At 38.6% G+C, this 16,857-nt stretch overlaps 1 protein-coding gene across 1 annotated transcript in view; it reads right to left on the bottom strand.

The window, feature by feature from the left end:
• The window catches only part of LOC306884631 (methylcytosine dioxygenase TET1-like), a 44,609-nt gene that overhangs the window by 10,577 nt on the left and 17,175 nt on the right, over positions 1 to 16,857 (bottom strand). The window contains exons 3-6 of the mRNA XM_079440679.1: positions 2,533 to 4,639; positions 2,354 to 2,444; positions 309 to 402; positions 7 to 215 (exon numbers count right to left, since the gene is read on the bottom strand). Of these exons, the coding sequence (XP_079296805.1) occupies positions 7 to 215; positions 309 to 402; positions 2,354 to 2,444; positions 2,533 to 4,639 (2,501 nt within the window). The remainder of the gene's footprint in view (positions 1 to 6; positions 216 to 308; positions 403 to 2,353; positions 2,445 to 2,532; positions 4,640 to 16,857) is intronic.

Below are 16,857 nucleotides of genomic sequence, written 5' to 3'. Positions count from 1 at the left end.
ACTCACTCCTCATTGAGGGCACAGCGGCGGCTAGTGGGCGAGCCATATTTGCAGAGAGTCTGTGTGAGCTCCTGGTACAGCCTGTCAGCCACACTGCGTGGGATCCCCTCCCAGGCCAGGATGAGAATGACTACTACTGCGTTCTCACAGCAGTGACCAGCACGCTGCCGCACAAGACACAGCAACTTCTCTTCATCACTTCCTCGACGTATTATCTGCAGAATTTAACACGTGCACACAGTTTATGAAGGAACAGACGTTCTGCAAGCTCTTCACAGACTGCTAGTTATTTCATACGGGTCACTCACCCACTTGGCGATTGGGCAGCCCTGTGAGCTCCGCCCCTCTTTGCCTGTAAACACAACAACCTCCACACGGACTGCGTTGCCTTTCTCGCCATATCTGTGATGAAAACATTGCAGTGAGTTGTGTGTGTGTGTGTCAAGCACTATAACACAGGGGTTTTCAAAAGTTTAACATTTTTTTTTAATGCAAAGGACCCCCAAATATGACGATCCCTTTGCAACAGACCTCCCTTAATAAAACATAAAAGTAAATATTTTTGGTAAAAAGACTCATTTATACTGTGTAAGAAAAAAATTAAATGTGCATGTTGTTTCTAAAATTAAATAACTGGCTTTTAAACTGTCACTGTACCGAAGCCAAATTAGTTAATTATTCCTACCCACTATTACACAAATTTTAACTGAGAAGAATTTTCAAATTCAGATTTTTTTTCATGAAACTATATTTCTTACTGTTAAATATATATATTCAATGAAGAACAGATCCATCGCGATTCAATATGCAGATAAATGCAAAAAAAAATAACACCAATCATCATTATGAGGTGCATTTTGAATGGTGGGCAATTCAACAATATAACCCAAACAGGATTTTCAGACTTTAATCTTACATAAAAAAACAGACTGAAATTATCTACAAAACAAAGAAATGTTTAAATGGAGTCTGTATATTAAGCTGTTTGAATTGAATTAATTGCAGAAGTGTAACCTTTAGGGTTAGGGGTCTGAAACAAACTCTAACCAGAAGGTTTGAGAAATATCATTATAATGCTTCCTTGCAAACATGGTACGTGTCATACTTTTGATTGTGCGACTTAAGGGAAATAGTATCATCACGACATAATTATGCCATAGCTACCTCAGTTCAGTAGTAACCTCTCAACCTCTGTGGTGAGAATCACTCTATGGGCCCCTTGAACCCAGTTATAGGCTTCCTGTTTCAGCCTCTAGAGAGAATGAAAGTGTGTTTCTGCTGAAACGCATCTGTGGTTGCTACTCTGAATGCAGAGAAGTCTATAACTACATGTATACTTTTCTGTCAATGTCCAAAAATATTGCACAGCAGGGCTCCACTGCAAGTATTTAATTGCCAAGCCCAGTATTTAATTATACAATATTAGCTACATTTACATGCAACCTGATAATCAGTTATTAATTTGACTGATAGATCAACAGGAAAAGGCTGATCATTGCAAATTTATTTTGGCACATATTGAGACAGGATAGTATAGATGTTATATAGATGTTGGATTGCTTATAAATATGAACCATTATTAATTATGGATGTGCCCGTATAGCGAATCCGTATTCGGAAAGCCACGGAAAACGAATAATGTGTTCTACGGAGCCACAAAAGGGACATGGTCAGCCGCTTGCTAGCAGTAGCCTGTTACATTACAGTGCATAAAATTTCACTTACCACATAAACAGAGAGAGGTAAGGAGAGATGGGACGATGTCAAATGATTTGCAGATCCTGAGCACCACTGACAAACATCTAATCTTGTGAAATGTGTGGTAAGTAGTGCCGCTCCTTAGTAGATTAGGCTGCGTGTGATCGCGAATCTCAAAAGTGAAAGTAAAAAGTAAATGCGCATTCATAAGTGATTTCAATGTCCCGCATATTAATAACCGCTCCCTGAAAGCACTGAAATATATTTTTCTCATACATATATATCGCATTTATTTCCTTTACGGTTGCCGTAGTACACATCATTACCTTTCCGAATACCGTATTCGGATTCGGGCACATTCCTATTATTAATATTATTAAATAATATATATATTTTTAATAATTTTATATATTTTTTTAGTAAATAAATGTATTACTTTCATAAATGTATTATTATTTATTTTATTTAATATTTCAAAAAATAATTTAAAAATAAATATGAAATAATAATTGTAAAGCTTCTACATAAAATGAGGAAATTAAATGTGTACATGTAAATTTAAAACTACACATTAAAATGAATAGAAATGTGTATATTTTGTGTTGCCAGTGAAAACATTATTGCATGTAAACATAGCAACTGAGATCCACTTTACCTGTTCTCCATCATCTCTCTCACGGCTGCTACATTCGGGCCAGATCCAAGGTGGGTGTAGTACGGACCCTCCTCTTTCTCAATTACGTGTTCTGGAGAGGGAAATTGTGTTTGGAGATGAACTGAAAGAAGTTCTAGCCAACTTTTATTTCAAGTTATGATATGGCTAATATGACTTACCCACACAGTCACAGGAGGGCAGCTCTGTGATTTGTTTAGAGGGGGTGTTGAGGAGATTCTTGGTCGGTGTGTCCAAGAACCTCATCGGAGACTCCAAAAAGCTGTTGATTGTGTGCTTGGTAGGAGTCTGTTCTCCAGTGTTCACCACGTCCCCGTTCTCCAAATGTACACTGGATGTGGACAACACTGTAACACCTCCAGACTTCTCCACTTTGTAAAATCCATTTTGATTTGTGTGTAACTGTTGATGATCATTAAAGCCGTTGGTTTTATGGTACATCCCTGGGCCTTGCGGCAAGTCTTTACAGGGTTCACTGGCCATGGTTTGCTGAGGTTGTTGTTTAGCACCATGATTTAGCACATCGTAGGTTTTCGATACCTGAGAAATCATTTGTTGTTCACATTCATGCCTCGGCCACTGGCTAGCACCTAGATGGTCATTCGTATGATTGTGAAAGAGTCCGTTTGGTGGCGGTAAAGAATGACTTTGAGCTCCATGCTCGTGTTTAAAGTGAAAGCCGTTCTGCTTACCAGAACCTAAGATCGTTTCAAAGTGCTCTTTCTTCAGAGAGTTGCTGTAGTATAAGAGCTGCCTGTTCTCGTGATGAGCCTCCGCTATGTACTTTTTCAGGTCTATCTGCGCTTGGGGAAGAAACGGACTCCTCTTGTGCTGGAACCTCATCTTTTGTTGCAAAATGGCTTTCTGAATGGTGGCCTTGAGTGGGGTTTTCCTGTTGGGCGTCCTCTTGGCCAACGGAATCCTACAATGGTTGCCCTCGATCTCAGCAGCTTTCTTCTTAGACATCCTGGGTTTTGAAGGTGTCATTTTAGGTTTCTTTTGCTTTAAGTGCTGCCCCAAATAATTATGATTGTATTTCATGGTTTGGGTCGGCATACCTTTCGGGGGACTGTTTTCTGAGACTTGCATCTGCCGGGATTCGATCATGAACGCGAGCTGCACCAACTGAGCCGCAACTTCCTCCTCGTCCCTCTTTCTTGATATCTGAGTCGCTTCTCCATGCTTATACTTCTTGAAAGTGCCTTCTAACCTGTCGGCTTTACAAAGTGCTTGGCCGTTTTTGCGGTTCTCCGCGGTATACGATAGCTTTTCACATTCTGAGCTGGCCGCCAGAAGATCCTTCAAGGAAAGTTTTCTGGAGGTAGACGCACAATGCTGATTTTGACTTTGGGTGAAGTTGGCTGGCCTGTTCAGAGGGTTGTGGATGACAGAAGTCTGTTGCAATGATGAACTGATTACAGAGACCTTGTTAGAGAAAACATCTGAAACTGGTTTAGCCTCTCGAAGAGGTATGTGGTTGCTTGAAGCAGAGTATGTAGACGTTTCTTTCTGAGCGTCCTGACTCTGGTTTTCTGTTTCAAAGGGCACTGTTTGTGGGGTAGCTGCCAGTTGGGTCAAGGCCTCAATAGCTATAGCCTGATCAATGCTAATATTCCTATACTGGACCAGAGACTGGACACTGGGTAAAGATAGTGCAATGTTATCATTCTGAGGAGGTTCCTCTGGACTTTCTCCTTGATTTAACTGACACTGATATGGTTCTTCTTTCGGCTCAGTTTTTAAACAGGTATGAGGCCCGTAAAGCCTCTCCTCTAGACATTTCCTGTCTGTACTGGAGAAGCAGACCACAGCTGCTAGGGTAGATAAAGCATCTTCGTAGCACCCGTTGGTCTCTAAGTGCTTTGAGTGCGGGTCATCAATCTCAACCCATTGCTCCTCCAGTTTAATCTTCTTCAGAGGAATCATCTGTTCTTGAATGGACTCAGATTCATGACTCTTCTCAAACATTTTGGATCTATGGAACGTGGCATGTGGCTCAGTGGGATCCACATGTTTCTCAGTGTTTGGTTTCATGTGTCCAGCACCATTATGAGAGGTTAGAGCACTGTTGTGAGGGAGAAGTATATCAGTGGTCCTGGGCTCCTTTCCAGGAGGGGCTGGTAACAAGCCATGCTGGAGAGTCGTGGGAACATCAGGTGGAACATTGTGTGTTAAGGATATGCAATGCGCCTCTTCCTCTGGTGTCGCACAGGTCTCCTCCATCTGCTCTGAGCTTGTGCCATTTACTAAGTTTGCCTCTGACTCAACCTGCAGTGGAAAAATATAGAGATGCTTCAGAAAGTTTTGGCTGTGGTGTGAAGCAGGACATACTGCATTGGTCACTGTAACTTATGACAGCTGGTGCCACAGTGGATCATGGCACAGAACTTGGGGTGAATAAGCAATACATAAAAACACTTTTTCTGTGTAATTGGAGTTACTCACTAGTCTATATCTTGTTTTAGCAAATGAACAACTGATCAACACTATCCCATCATTTCTTATATGCATTTCTTTATGGCAATTAATTAATTCACAGTAATAACAACATTTGCTGAGGAATGTATGTATAGGTCAGCAAGCATGATTAATTGTGTTACTAGTTTAATGATTGTAGGAACTGAGCGACGCAGACACTGATGATAAGAACTACTTTGATCAAAACAGCTGAATTCCAAATGAACAAGTCAGGACCATAAGGATCTTGCTGACATGTGTGTGTCACCAAACATAACTTCCTAACAGGTGACTTCAAGACAAATGGTCGACAATATCTCTCACAAAGGAATCCCTCGGTTAACACCTGAAGAGGGGGAAAGGGTTGATTCTCCCTCCTCAAGACAGAGAGATAACATAGACCCTGTTTTAAACAAAGGACCAAAACCTCTCTAGAACCCAGAAACTCTCACTAAACATTAAAATGCATCATACCATCCTCAAAACGATGATGAAGGACTTATAATCAAATGTCATTTCATTGCATAACTCTGTATCATGTCTGCAACCCATATAAGTGACCCTGGACCACAAAACCAGTTATATGTGTCAGTTTTTTGAAATTGAGATTTATGTATCATCTGAAAGCTAAATAAATAAGCTTTCCATTTCCATTTTTTTGCACCCTCACATTCCAGATATTCAAAATAGTTATATCTCGGCCAAATATTGTCCTATCATAACAAACCATACAAACCAACAAACCAAGTATGGTTTGTTATGATAGGACAATATTTGGCCGAGATATAACTATTTGAATATCTGGAATCTGAGGGTGCAAAAAAAATCTAAATATTGAGAAAATTCCCTTTAAATTTGTCCAAATGAAGTTTTGATATATTTACAGTAGGAAATTTACAAAATATGTTCATGGAACATGATCTTTACTTAATATCCTAATGATTTTTGGCATAAAAGAAAAATCGATAATTCTGACCCATACAATGTATTTTTGGCTATTGCTACAAATATAGCCCAGCGACTTAAGACTGGTTTTGTGCTCCAGGGTCACATATGTTGAACATTATGCTTTGATCATGCATAACGCATTAAATTATTACAAACTTTTGAATGGTTTGTCGCAAGTGTATCTTGTTTGGTGTGAGTGAGTGAATCTCTTTCTCTTCCTTCCATTTCTTTAATTATGATGTTTATCAAACCTGTGTAAAATGCATATTACATAATCAGCGTTGTTCACGTTCAGCATGTGTGCGCTTTCTACTGAACATAAACAACGCTTATTACATTCTGAGGTACTCTCCAAATGGCGGTAGACAGCAACTCAGGGAGAAGAACTGCTGAATAAATTGTTATTATTGTTTCCTTTGCACACAAAGTATTCTTGTAGCTTTGTAAAATTACGATTGAACCCCTGATGTCAGATGGATGATTTTACCTTACTACGTTTCTGTGCGTTGATCGTGGTAATATTGTTGCTGTCTATGGAGGGTTAGAGAGCTCTCAGATTCCATCAAAAATATCTTAATTTTTGTTCCGAAGATGACAAAGGTCTTGCGGGTTTGGAACGACATGAGGGCGAGTAATTAATGACAGAATTTTCACTTTTGGATGAACTATCCCTTTAAGTTTACATTATAATATTCATGTTTAAATTGTACCCTTTTAATAACAGGAAAGCTGAAGCTCACGTGACTCAAGAGATAACATGCTGGGTACAGAAATAGTCACACCCCGAAACAAAGACAATACCTAATTGGTCAAAACTCTACTAGGGGCCGGAACAATCACCTGAGTTTAAAACCCAACGTGCAAACTCTCCCAACGGAGAGAGACTAGGAGTGCAGCGAGAGAGAGGCCGAGACTCAGACTCGAGCAGTCCCTTCTAGGTTAAGATGGGTTAAGGCTGGACAACATCAAACTACCCCATCTCATTCTACTTTTCTTTATTAGTTTCTTTCTTTCTTTTCTTTCCGTTAAGTGTCCCGTTTAAGTTAAGTTCTGCTGCGAAGCTGCAGTCTGTACGACTATAGTCTTTGTCCACCACAAACTCTAACTAAGACTACGAGACTCTGCTCCATAGGCCAACACCACAACGTGATTGGCTTCCCAAGACCTCACTCCAGAGACGAACAGACGTGGGAACCCCGTTCAACAAATGATGCCACCGGAGGAATCCCCATTCAAAGATGCAACAAACGCAAGTAAACGCCTCCAGATTCATGCTGAACTGGTGCATAGATGTGAAATGCAATAACCCTATCCAAGAAACATTTTCATAATTTCACTTTCTTAAACTCTTCCTTTCCTCACTTTCTTCCTTTCTGCAACTAGTGTGAATATGTGTGTGTGTATGCGTTTGTGTTAAGTATTAGTTTCTGTGTTAGAATAGTGAATAAAGTCTCATTTGTATATAAAGAAAAGTGGCCTGTGTATATTTATCTATTTACTACCTTAAACTAGATCTTGTTACCTTGCTTAAGCTCTTCAATTGAGCGCTGGACGATTCATTTGTTCGGTCGTAAAGAGTTGACCCTTTCAAATTCCCCTGAAAATACATTATTAATTTCCTTTGAGCTAAATTAACTGGGTTACTCCTACATGATTTTAAGTTAATATAACAAAATGTCATTAATGATATAGTGCAAAAGTCCATCTTCCAAATCATGCCATTACTTTACCCAAATATACTTTGATAAGCCTATAAAAATGATGCATATTTTAGACATGTCACATCAAATCTATACAGAGAAAAACAGAGTGAAGCTGAAATTTAGTTGTCCATGAATGATTCAAAAATTTAAACGCGACATGTAGTTTTATTTTTTAATCACTAAAGAGACCAAATTTGCAGTGCAGCTTTAATTTGCAAGGAAATTAAGTTTATTTTTCGTATTGCATTTTTAGGAACTGAAGTCATGACCTTCGTGTTGCCAGCACTTTGTGTTACTGTTTGAGCTACAGGAATGCTGTACATGCAGTTACACATACATGTGCATGTATTTAAAACAATAAAAATCAATTTGCAAGTGATTATTAAGATACAGTTAATCACACTGTTAATTTGACAGCCACAATATACCACAATGTAAACATTATTAGTAACACTCATTATAGCCTCATAATTGTTTTTCCACTCCAGAAAAGAAAAAGGAGGCAATAAAAAGGGGGAAAAAAATGCACGTGAGACCCTTCACAGCCTTTACTGTAACCCAAGTACCTCTCATAAAACAGTTTTACTACCCGTGTAAAGCAGTGTGCATAAGAAGATTAAATACTTGTGGGAGTCAGTCAGTCATTGTGTGAGAAACTGTGGTTTCATGTTTTTTTTATTTATAAGGAAGTTAAACGTGTCTCTTAGTGCAGTGTGTAAATAAATTCAGCAGCAGCAACAATGTAGTATTGAGGGAAACTCCTTCATGTATTATTAACACTTATGCCAGGAGAGGGCTGATGCAACAGAGGGGTCGAAACAAGAGTGAGGCAATAACTTGGCAGCCGCTGCAACTGTTATTACTGGGGGGAATAGGAAGAGAATAGTAATCGGCACTTCTGATGCTCCCATCCAGTAGTGAAACAAAAGCGGTCAGCATTAGATGCTGAGTGAAACTACTTTCAATAACAAAGTAGTCTGGATAGGGATCTAATGGGAGGCCTTTGTAAACGTTCAGATCTTTTCCTTCTTACAATACAGAAGCCCAAAATTTTGCTGTTATCGCCTGCTGATCGTGAGGTTTAATTCAATAGAAATGTGACGAACACTATGAAAACACTATGAAAACACTATGAAAATGAGACTCTGTAGACATGGAGGCTGTAATTTAAAGATAGTTTGTTTGTGCAAATTCTGGGTAAACTTGCAAAGTAAATTCAAAGCTGTTGTTTTTCAGGACTGATAGACTTGAGCTCTTGAGTTTACACCATCATTTTCTAGGAAAAGCTTGCAGTTAAAACAAACTTTTGTAGATGGGGGATAAAGAGAGTAAAGTGCTTACAACACACAGTTACATATTTCATACATGGACACTTTAGCTGAGTGTCTAAAGAGTTGGAGCAATTATTTCATCTAATTAAACATGAAAATCAGTAGACCGGCTAATTACTGGTCAAATGTAATACTGTGACAGCTTTTTGACTTGTTTACTGGACAATGTAATATAAAAAGTGAAAATGTGCAATGGAGAGGTATCTGCAGATGTATAAATAATAATAATAAACTTGGCAAAATGTAAAATTGCTTTATTAAATCAATATGCCACTTGAGACCAACAGTGACTTTTATCACGGGTACAGATGCTAAAATCCTGTAAAATCACTATAATTCACTTTGGGTTGGCTGTTGCTAAAATTTTAATAATGGCAGGAATAGCAATATGATAAAACAGACCAATGTCCAATAAACAGTTAAAATGACTTTTAATGTATTTATATTTAAATTCAAACACAACATTAAATGAAACTCTATTTGTTTACTAAATGTGTGTTATTGATCTTAAATAATTCATGCATATGTTTAATTTTCTTCTTTTCTTTTGATATTGTGACTTTAAATCAGAATGTCATAAATCGATCTTCTGGTGAACCAACAGACTTCTTTGTTGTAATGTATATGCAATGATGGTATATTCAATCATTTTGCTTGCTTAAACCCCTCCCACAATGGACTGCAAGTTCACATTCAGGTCTGCCATCACAATAAACGTATTAAAAATGTATCCTAAACCATACATTTCTTTAGAATTCTATAAATTAAGAAACAGATTAAACAATTCTTCCGCCAAGTGAAATTGTTCACTAACCTGACTGTTTATGGTTGCCATACAAAACACAGACACTTGGCAGACCAATTCAGATTATGTGGTACCAGTAGCAATTTACAATGTCTTTAAACAAGCCTCATCCAATCAGAATTTAGAATTAGAACTGTATGTTTAATAATAATGAGCCATTTTAAATGGTTTTTTGACTTGAATGTTACGAAAAAAGGACATTTTTAAGGTTACCTGACCAAACATTTTTTAGTCTAAATGTGTAGTTTATTTAATTTAAATAGTTTATTAAATATAATTACGTTTATTACCAATAAGTGTGCACTATAAATCATGTTAAAATCTGAAGAACTCAGCAGAAAATGTGAAAAAAAAACAGCACAGATTGAGTCTGTGCCTGATTATAAGCAGACCTACAACAACCAACTGCTCAAATTACAGTATCATGGTAACAGTGTCCAAAACTTTTCTGTTTATAAATAAACGAAGAACGTGTATAAAGAAAGTAAACAAATCTCCTCAGACGGCTGCATACTTCTCTTGAATTCATATGGCTCAAAAACAACCGTACATAACAATGTCCTGAAACACAGTATAAAATGTGCTTTTTATTGAAAACATCACTAGACGTTAAGAGGGACGGTTTGCTCATTCTCTGCACGTCAAACGTTAGTCTCTCACAGCAGTGCCTCTGCGGCTTTGTTCTTGATTTGTTGTGTCTGAAGCCTTGAAAACTCAAAAAAGTCACACTTGACTTTGTCTTCTTTTCATTGTAGTAAAAGCTCCCCCAGACACACACACACACACCCCTAGCAAGAGCACAAGTACTGCTAGAATCCTAAGAAGCCTCCCTCAGGAAGCGTTACCAGGGAAAGTCAGAGCAGAAGGGGAGTATCCAACCCAAACAGAGGGAGAGGAGGAGAGACCTGACACCCAAGAGCTTCCACACCACACGCTCATTCAAAAACACAGCTACGAGACAATAACAGCCGCAAAATAGTATCTTTTATCGCAACTTTAGAATTCAGCAGGTACTCTGAGAAGTTAACCATCATCCCCAAAACTCAAATGTGCATCTTTATGCCAAGTTACTCAGTAACGAAACCCCTTCTGAACACATCAAAGCCAGTAGTTTTGCTCAAAACTGCTTTGCCTGCACACTTTCACAGCATCAAACCCAAAAGTCTAAAAACGCACGCTTCCTTCCTGGAGCGCGTGAGTAATTTCTCTGAAGTTGTGAGGTTTTTTCATTCATACGCAGCTGCTTTCCTGTTTCTGAACTTCGGTACTGAGAAAAAAAAAAACCTCACGGCGCAGGTGAACACACACTCGCAGCTGCCCCTTCAGCCAAGCTAAACTCTTAGACACTGATTTGAGACGCTGCATCAAAAGAATCGGAGAGCACAAAATGTTCTGAACTTCAGAAAAACGTGGGAGTCCGTTACCTTAAAACCTCCCTTTTTTTCCACGGTTTGGAAATATCCTTGCACCCTACCTTGAAAAGGGAACCAAAACATGAGCTGAGGCACATTACTGATGATGCAGCAATGACAACAAGAGCATAAACACACACAAAGCTCCCAGCACACACACACTCTCCGAAGAGCATCTGTTTGAGACAATAGCCATTAAAAGCCAGTCTGGATTTTACCTTCTCATTCCTCAGAGGCAGACCCTCAATTTTGGGCAGCATAATCCTAAAAGGTAGCCATCTTGCCTCCCTCGGCTTCAGAAGAATAAGTGGCCGTAGTGGCAGATGCAGCGTGAGCAGCACAGGTTTGCATGATCAGTGCAGAGGAGAGAGGCTTTGGATCGCCGCTGCCGCAAACAGCCGACGCATGCCTCTCGCAGACGCAGACAGCACCCCGTCAGCCAATCGCAAAGGGACTCTAGCGGCTTGTAAATGTATCAGCCATGCCTAGACCCTCCTAAACAAAGGATCCCCTATGTGGTTTCTTACTCTACAAATACGCACAAGGGAGAGCGTTAAGCTGCGGTCCGGACACTCACGACACCGGACTGGAGTTCAAAGCCATCTGAGAGGGAGGGGGAGAGAACAGGAAAAGTGGTCTTTGCACTATTTTTAGAGGCACACAAAAGTTTCCAAGCACATCACGAGCCATTTGGGACTTATTATATTAACGGTGCACTATGTGAAATAACTTATTATCGTTTATTTCGAAATATGATCGGATTTGAATAATTATTATAAATATAATTAAATAATAATAAACTAGTTAAAATAGAATTGTATCCTATATATATATTTTATATCTAATAATCTTATATATTGACAGAAATTGTGATTTTAATGATAATTAAACAATGATAAATATAATTAATCTAGTTAAAATACAATAATATTCTATATATTCCATCTTTTGTATTTTTATTTATATTTTAATTGCATATGTTCGCTTTAATAATCTTATATATTGACAAATTATAGATAGATACAGTAATTATATATTGTTTCTTATTATTTAATAATTATAGAAAAAGTGGTCTTTGCAAGCTTGCTATTTTTAGAAGCACACAAAAGTTTCCAACCACATTAAAGGTGCATTATGTGAAATGACTAACTATAATTTATTTCTAAATATTATTTAATTTAGAAATAGATGAATAATAATTAAAAATAATAATCAATACAATTAAGCATAATTAATATTATTAAAATATTTTAAATAGTTATTATTAAATTAAATAATTATTATATGATAAACTCAGTCTTATTATTATCACGGTTTTCAAACTCGGTTTTTAGAAGTAGTTCCCAAAGCACATTATTATACATTTTTCGTATTATATTAATGGTGCATTATGTGAAAAGGTATTCCCATGAAAACGCAGAGTTGCAAACATGCAGTTATATCTTATCTTAAATGACAAAAAAAGGACCTGTTACTTTATTTGTAGGGAAATCACCTCAATTCTTGCTTTTTTAATGCACAAATCTGAAATAAACATGTAATATTCTAAACAAAATAATAATACAGCTTAGCAGATCTATGATGCAATCCAACTTGGATACGGTGTTCAAAATAACACAAGGAACAAAGCCGGAGAGCATGAGTATGACTAAGTGTGCTGCTACACAGCTGTTTTCATAAATGACGTCACAGCAAAGAGCGTCACGCTCTCTTCTTCTGGGAGTCTGTGAGACGCTTCAGGGCAGGCAGTCGTGCTCTCGGTCTCTCCATGGAGACGCTTTTAGAGTGGATGTGACAGCGCAGCCGCAGACCCTCCACCGCTGCACTGCAGCTGTCACACGATGTACTGTTCAGCCCAGTCTGCAGACACACACCAACCTCCACACACAAACATAAGGCTGAGGAGGTCAGATGAGGACAAGGGAACGCAACAGCTACTTTTAGCACTAGCGCAGCTATTGAATACAAAGACCAGGGAGTCAGAAGTTAAAAATGCAACTGTATAATTTTACATATCTTCTGTATGCAACTGTATTATTTTACATAATATATCTTTGATATATTACCTATATATCCACATGTCTGTGTTCGTGCATGCATTACTACTATAATTACTTTATTCATAAATATACATATGTCTGAATTAAATACTGTAGGCAGTGCATTGTTTCACTGAAAACGACAGTATTTGTTGAGGCAATATGAAATGACTTTGTACAGTAACTCAAGGTTGTAAAACAGGTTATATTTTGACTTAATCGCCGTTGTATGTTAAACTGGTCTGTCTGGATGACTTAGTTTCTATGAATGTGACCCATTCCTTTCTGACAATTTATATAGCAATGCATCTACATTGATCACTATACTTTTTCATGAACAAAACTGATTTTTACTTTTTCACCCATCATTCGTTTTCTAAAGGAATCTTGCTTATTTGAAAGTCCATGCGGGTCTAAACTAAGACATTTCAACTAATCCTCACTCCAGATGAAACTTTACTCCAAGCGTAACATGCATAATAGACTGACCGTCTCTCTGTGAGCCTTTGTCTAAAGCAGCCATCCATAATAAGCCTGCCTGCTGTGTCCAGTGATGGCTGAGTATTGTTGCTGTGCTTTGTGTGATAACATGTGAGGTGGCTGATGGAAATCGGTTTGAGTCGTGCAGTGAGTCAGCTGCCTTGAGACAGTTTTCTTCACACTCGCATCAACGGACAATGGAGTTGTGGTATTCTCTTTGACAACGGACATAAAGGCTGAATCTGGTTAATATTCTGAAGACTGCTGAAAGCTACATAATGGTACAAGTGACAGTGCATTTCACAAGTGAAACCAGTAGTCTTTGTGGGACTAATACAAATATTAATCCTAGCATGTTTCATCATGTCCTTCTCTTTGACAAATCATTTGCCTTAAACAAATCTTGTTATATTTTTGTAAAGGGATAGTTCACCCAAAAACAAAGATCCATTCACTTGCTTTCACACACAGCCATATCGCCCTGCAGCCCAAGACTGGTTGGCCACTGAAGCTAAGCAGGGTTGAGCCTGGTCAGTACCTGGATGGGAGACCTCCTGGGAAAACTAGGTTGCTGTTGGAAGAGGTGTTAGTGAGGCCAGCAGGGGGTGCTCACCCTGTGGTCTGTGTGGGTCCTAACGCCCCGGTATAGTGACGGGGACACTATACTGTCAAAAAGCACCGTCTTTCGGATGAGACGTTAAACCGAGGTCCTGACTCTCTGTGGTCATTAAAAATCCCATGGCACTTCTCGTAAAGAGTAGGGGTGTAACCCCGGTGTCCTGGCCAAATTCCCTCTACTGGCCCTTGTCAATTATGGCCTCCTAATAATCCCCATACACTTGATTGGCTCAATGACTCTCTCTCCTCTCCACCTGTAGCTGGTGTGTGGTGAGTGCACTGGCGCCGTTGCACTGTGGCTGCCGTCGCATCATCCAAGTGGATGCTGCACACTGGTGGTGGTTGAGGAGAGACCCCCACATGATTGTAAAGCGCCTTGGGTGTACAGCAATACACAATAAAGCGCTATATAAATGCTTCATTCATTCATTCATTCATTCATTCATTCTTTCATGTCAGGTTCAAAACCTGTACAGGGACCAATGCTGTCTCTATCGATTCTATTGAATGTAAAAGAGCAAGGACATTCTGCTAAATTACTTCTTTTGTGTTTCACAGAAGAAAGTCAAAAAGGTTTGGAACGACATGGAGGTGAGCAAATTTTGACAGAACTTTCAATTCTATTTTGGCTTAATCTTCTGTTATGCCAAGTTTACACTGCAAACTTCTGAAGTGGCCTTTATTTGTCTTTCCACAGACCATTTAATTCTGATCAGAGTTGGAATGAATGCATTTACACTGAAATTACGACTGTATACTCTGATATTAGGGGCTGAGGTGGGTTTGAAAAGGCATAATTTAGTATGACTTTTATGCGCCATTGCATCTTCACATTGAATTTTGAGCAGGCAATGAGCAGCCTTGACTCGTCTGTGTAAAGACGTCTTTTGGAGACGTCCATAATCTCCTCATGAAGTGCTGGCAAACACCAGTGCACGAGATGTCGAGGTGTCACCTGCTCACCAATGGCTCAAACTAATAAAACACCAGCCACAATTGAGCATGTCAGGAGATTAAAGGAGAACTTCACCTCCTTTTATCACTGTAACTGAGGAAGGAATAAACAGTGTGTGGTAAATGGATGAATATGGATAAATCTACAATTGACCCTTCGCATAGACATGCCCCCCCCCTTAGTTACCGTTGCTATGTCCAACAAGCGCCGCTCTCACACTACACATCATGTTTGCATGCAGTGGAAAATACATCGCAAAGAGGAAACTGACAACACGCCAACAGACAAGACAGAGCAAGTTATCTCTGGTATGAAACAAAGTCTTAGCTTTCAAATTTTGTCATTTTTAAAGAAATTCAAACAGTAAAGATCATTTTGTGGCTCTTTAATGTGTCGTGACAGATCACTGTATTGCCTCAGTTCAAGTGGCACTTGAACCGATCCTCTTTTAATATTTACTTAAAGCACAAAATAAACATAAATGAACATCAGAAGGTATTTTATTTAAAGATGTCAATACACACCATTTTTCAAATTTAATGTTAATCCATGTCCATGTTAATCTACTCTTCTCACTGGTTTGTTTGTTGGACAAAAATGGCAGATTTGTGGTCAGATAGTCAGATTACCTGTCAATCAAACTCCCTGTGAATGGTCATTTAGGGGGAATTTTTGACTTCTTGAAATCCTGGAAAAATAAATGCTTCATGTTAAAACGTCAATCTGATCAGGCTCAGTGTTCAAGTGGATTTGGGTATAATGTGGGATAAATAATTAACATTGTGTGTAATGGCCACAATGTACAATGGTAATGACATTTTTCACCTTTTGGAGAAAAAGTTGAACAAGCTGTAAACTTGCTAACATAATCACATAATCTGTTTCTTAGCAGTCAATTACCTTTGCATTTAAAGAAAATATAAATTGTGAAATGACTTCTGAATTAAAAAATGTTTAAATACTGACTAGTTTGGTAATAACACCTGCATGTAAAAACATAGAAGCTAATAATATTTCTGATCTTCAAATGGTCACTCCGCTGAATGTACTACCCTGTCACTACTTATTTCCATCATAATCAAATAAAAACTTCTTTAGGAGAAAAAAATGAATGCTGCTGGAGGTTGGTTATTGAGGTCAGTAACTCTTTGTTATTTAAAAAATAATTTGTATTCTTAAAGGAACACTCCACTTTTTTTGGAAATAGGCTCATTTTCCAACTCCCCAAGAGTTAAACAGTTGAGTTTTACCGTTTTCAAATCCATTCAGCCGATCTCCGGGTCTGGTGTTAGCCCTTTTAGTGTAGCTTAGCATAGATCACTGAATCTGATTACACCGTTAGCATCTCGCTCAAACATGACCAAAGAGTTTCGATATTTTTGCTATTTAAAGCTTGACTCTTCTGTTGTTACATCGTGTACTAAGACTGACGGAAAATGAAAAGTTGTGATTTTCTAGGCCGATATGTCTAGGAACTATACTCTCATTCCGGCGTAATAATCAAGGAACTTTGCTGCCGTACCATGGGCTCGGCAGGCGCAGTGATATTACGCAGCGCCTAAAAGTCGTCCCCAGCTAGGTAGCTAGTTATGACATAGCTGGGGACGACTTTAAGCACCCATGGTACGGCAGCAAAGTTCCTTGATTATTACGCCGGAATGAGAGTATAGTTCCTAGCTATTTTGACCTAGAAAATCGCAACTTTTCATTTTCTGTCAGTCTTAGTACACAATGTAAC

Source organism: Barbus barbus (assembly GCF_936440315.1).
Source record: "Barbus barbus genome assembly, chromosome: 18".
Lineage (NCBI taxonomy): Eukaryota > Metazoa > Chordata > Actinopteri > Cypriniformes > Cyprinidae > Barbus > Barbus barbus.
This window is presented reverse-complemented; position numbering and strand designations above follow the sequence as displayed.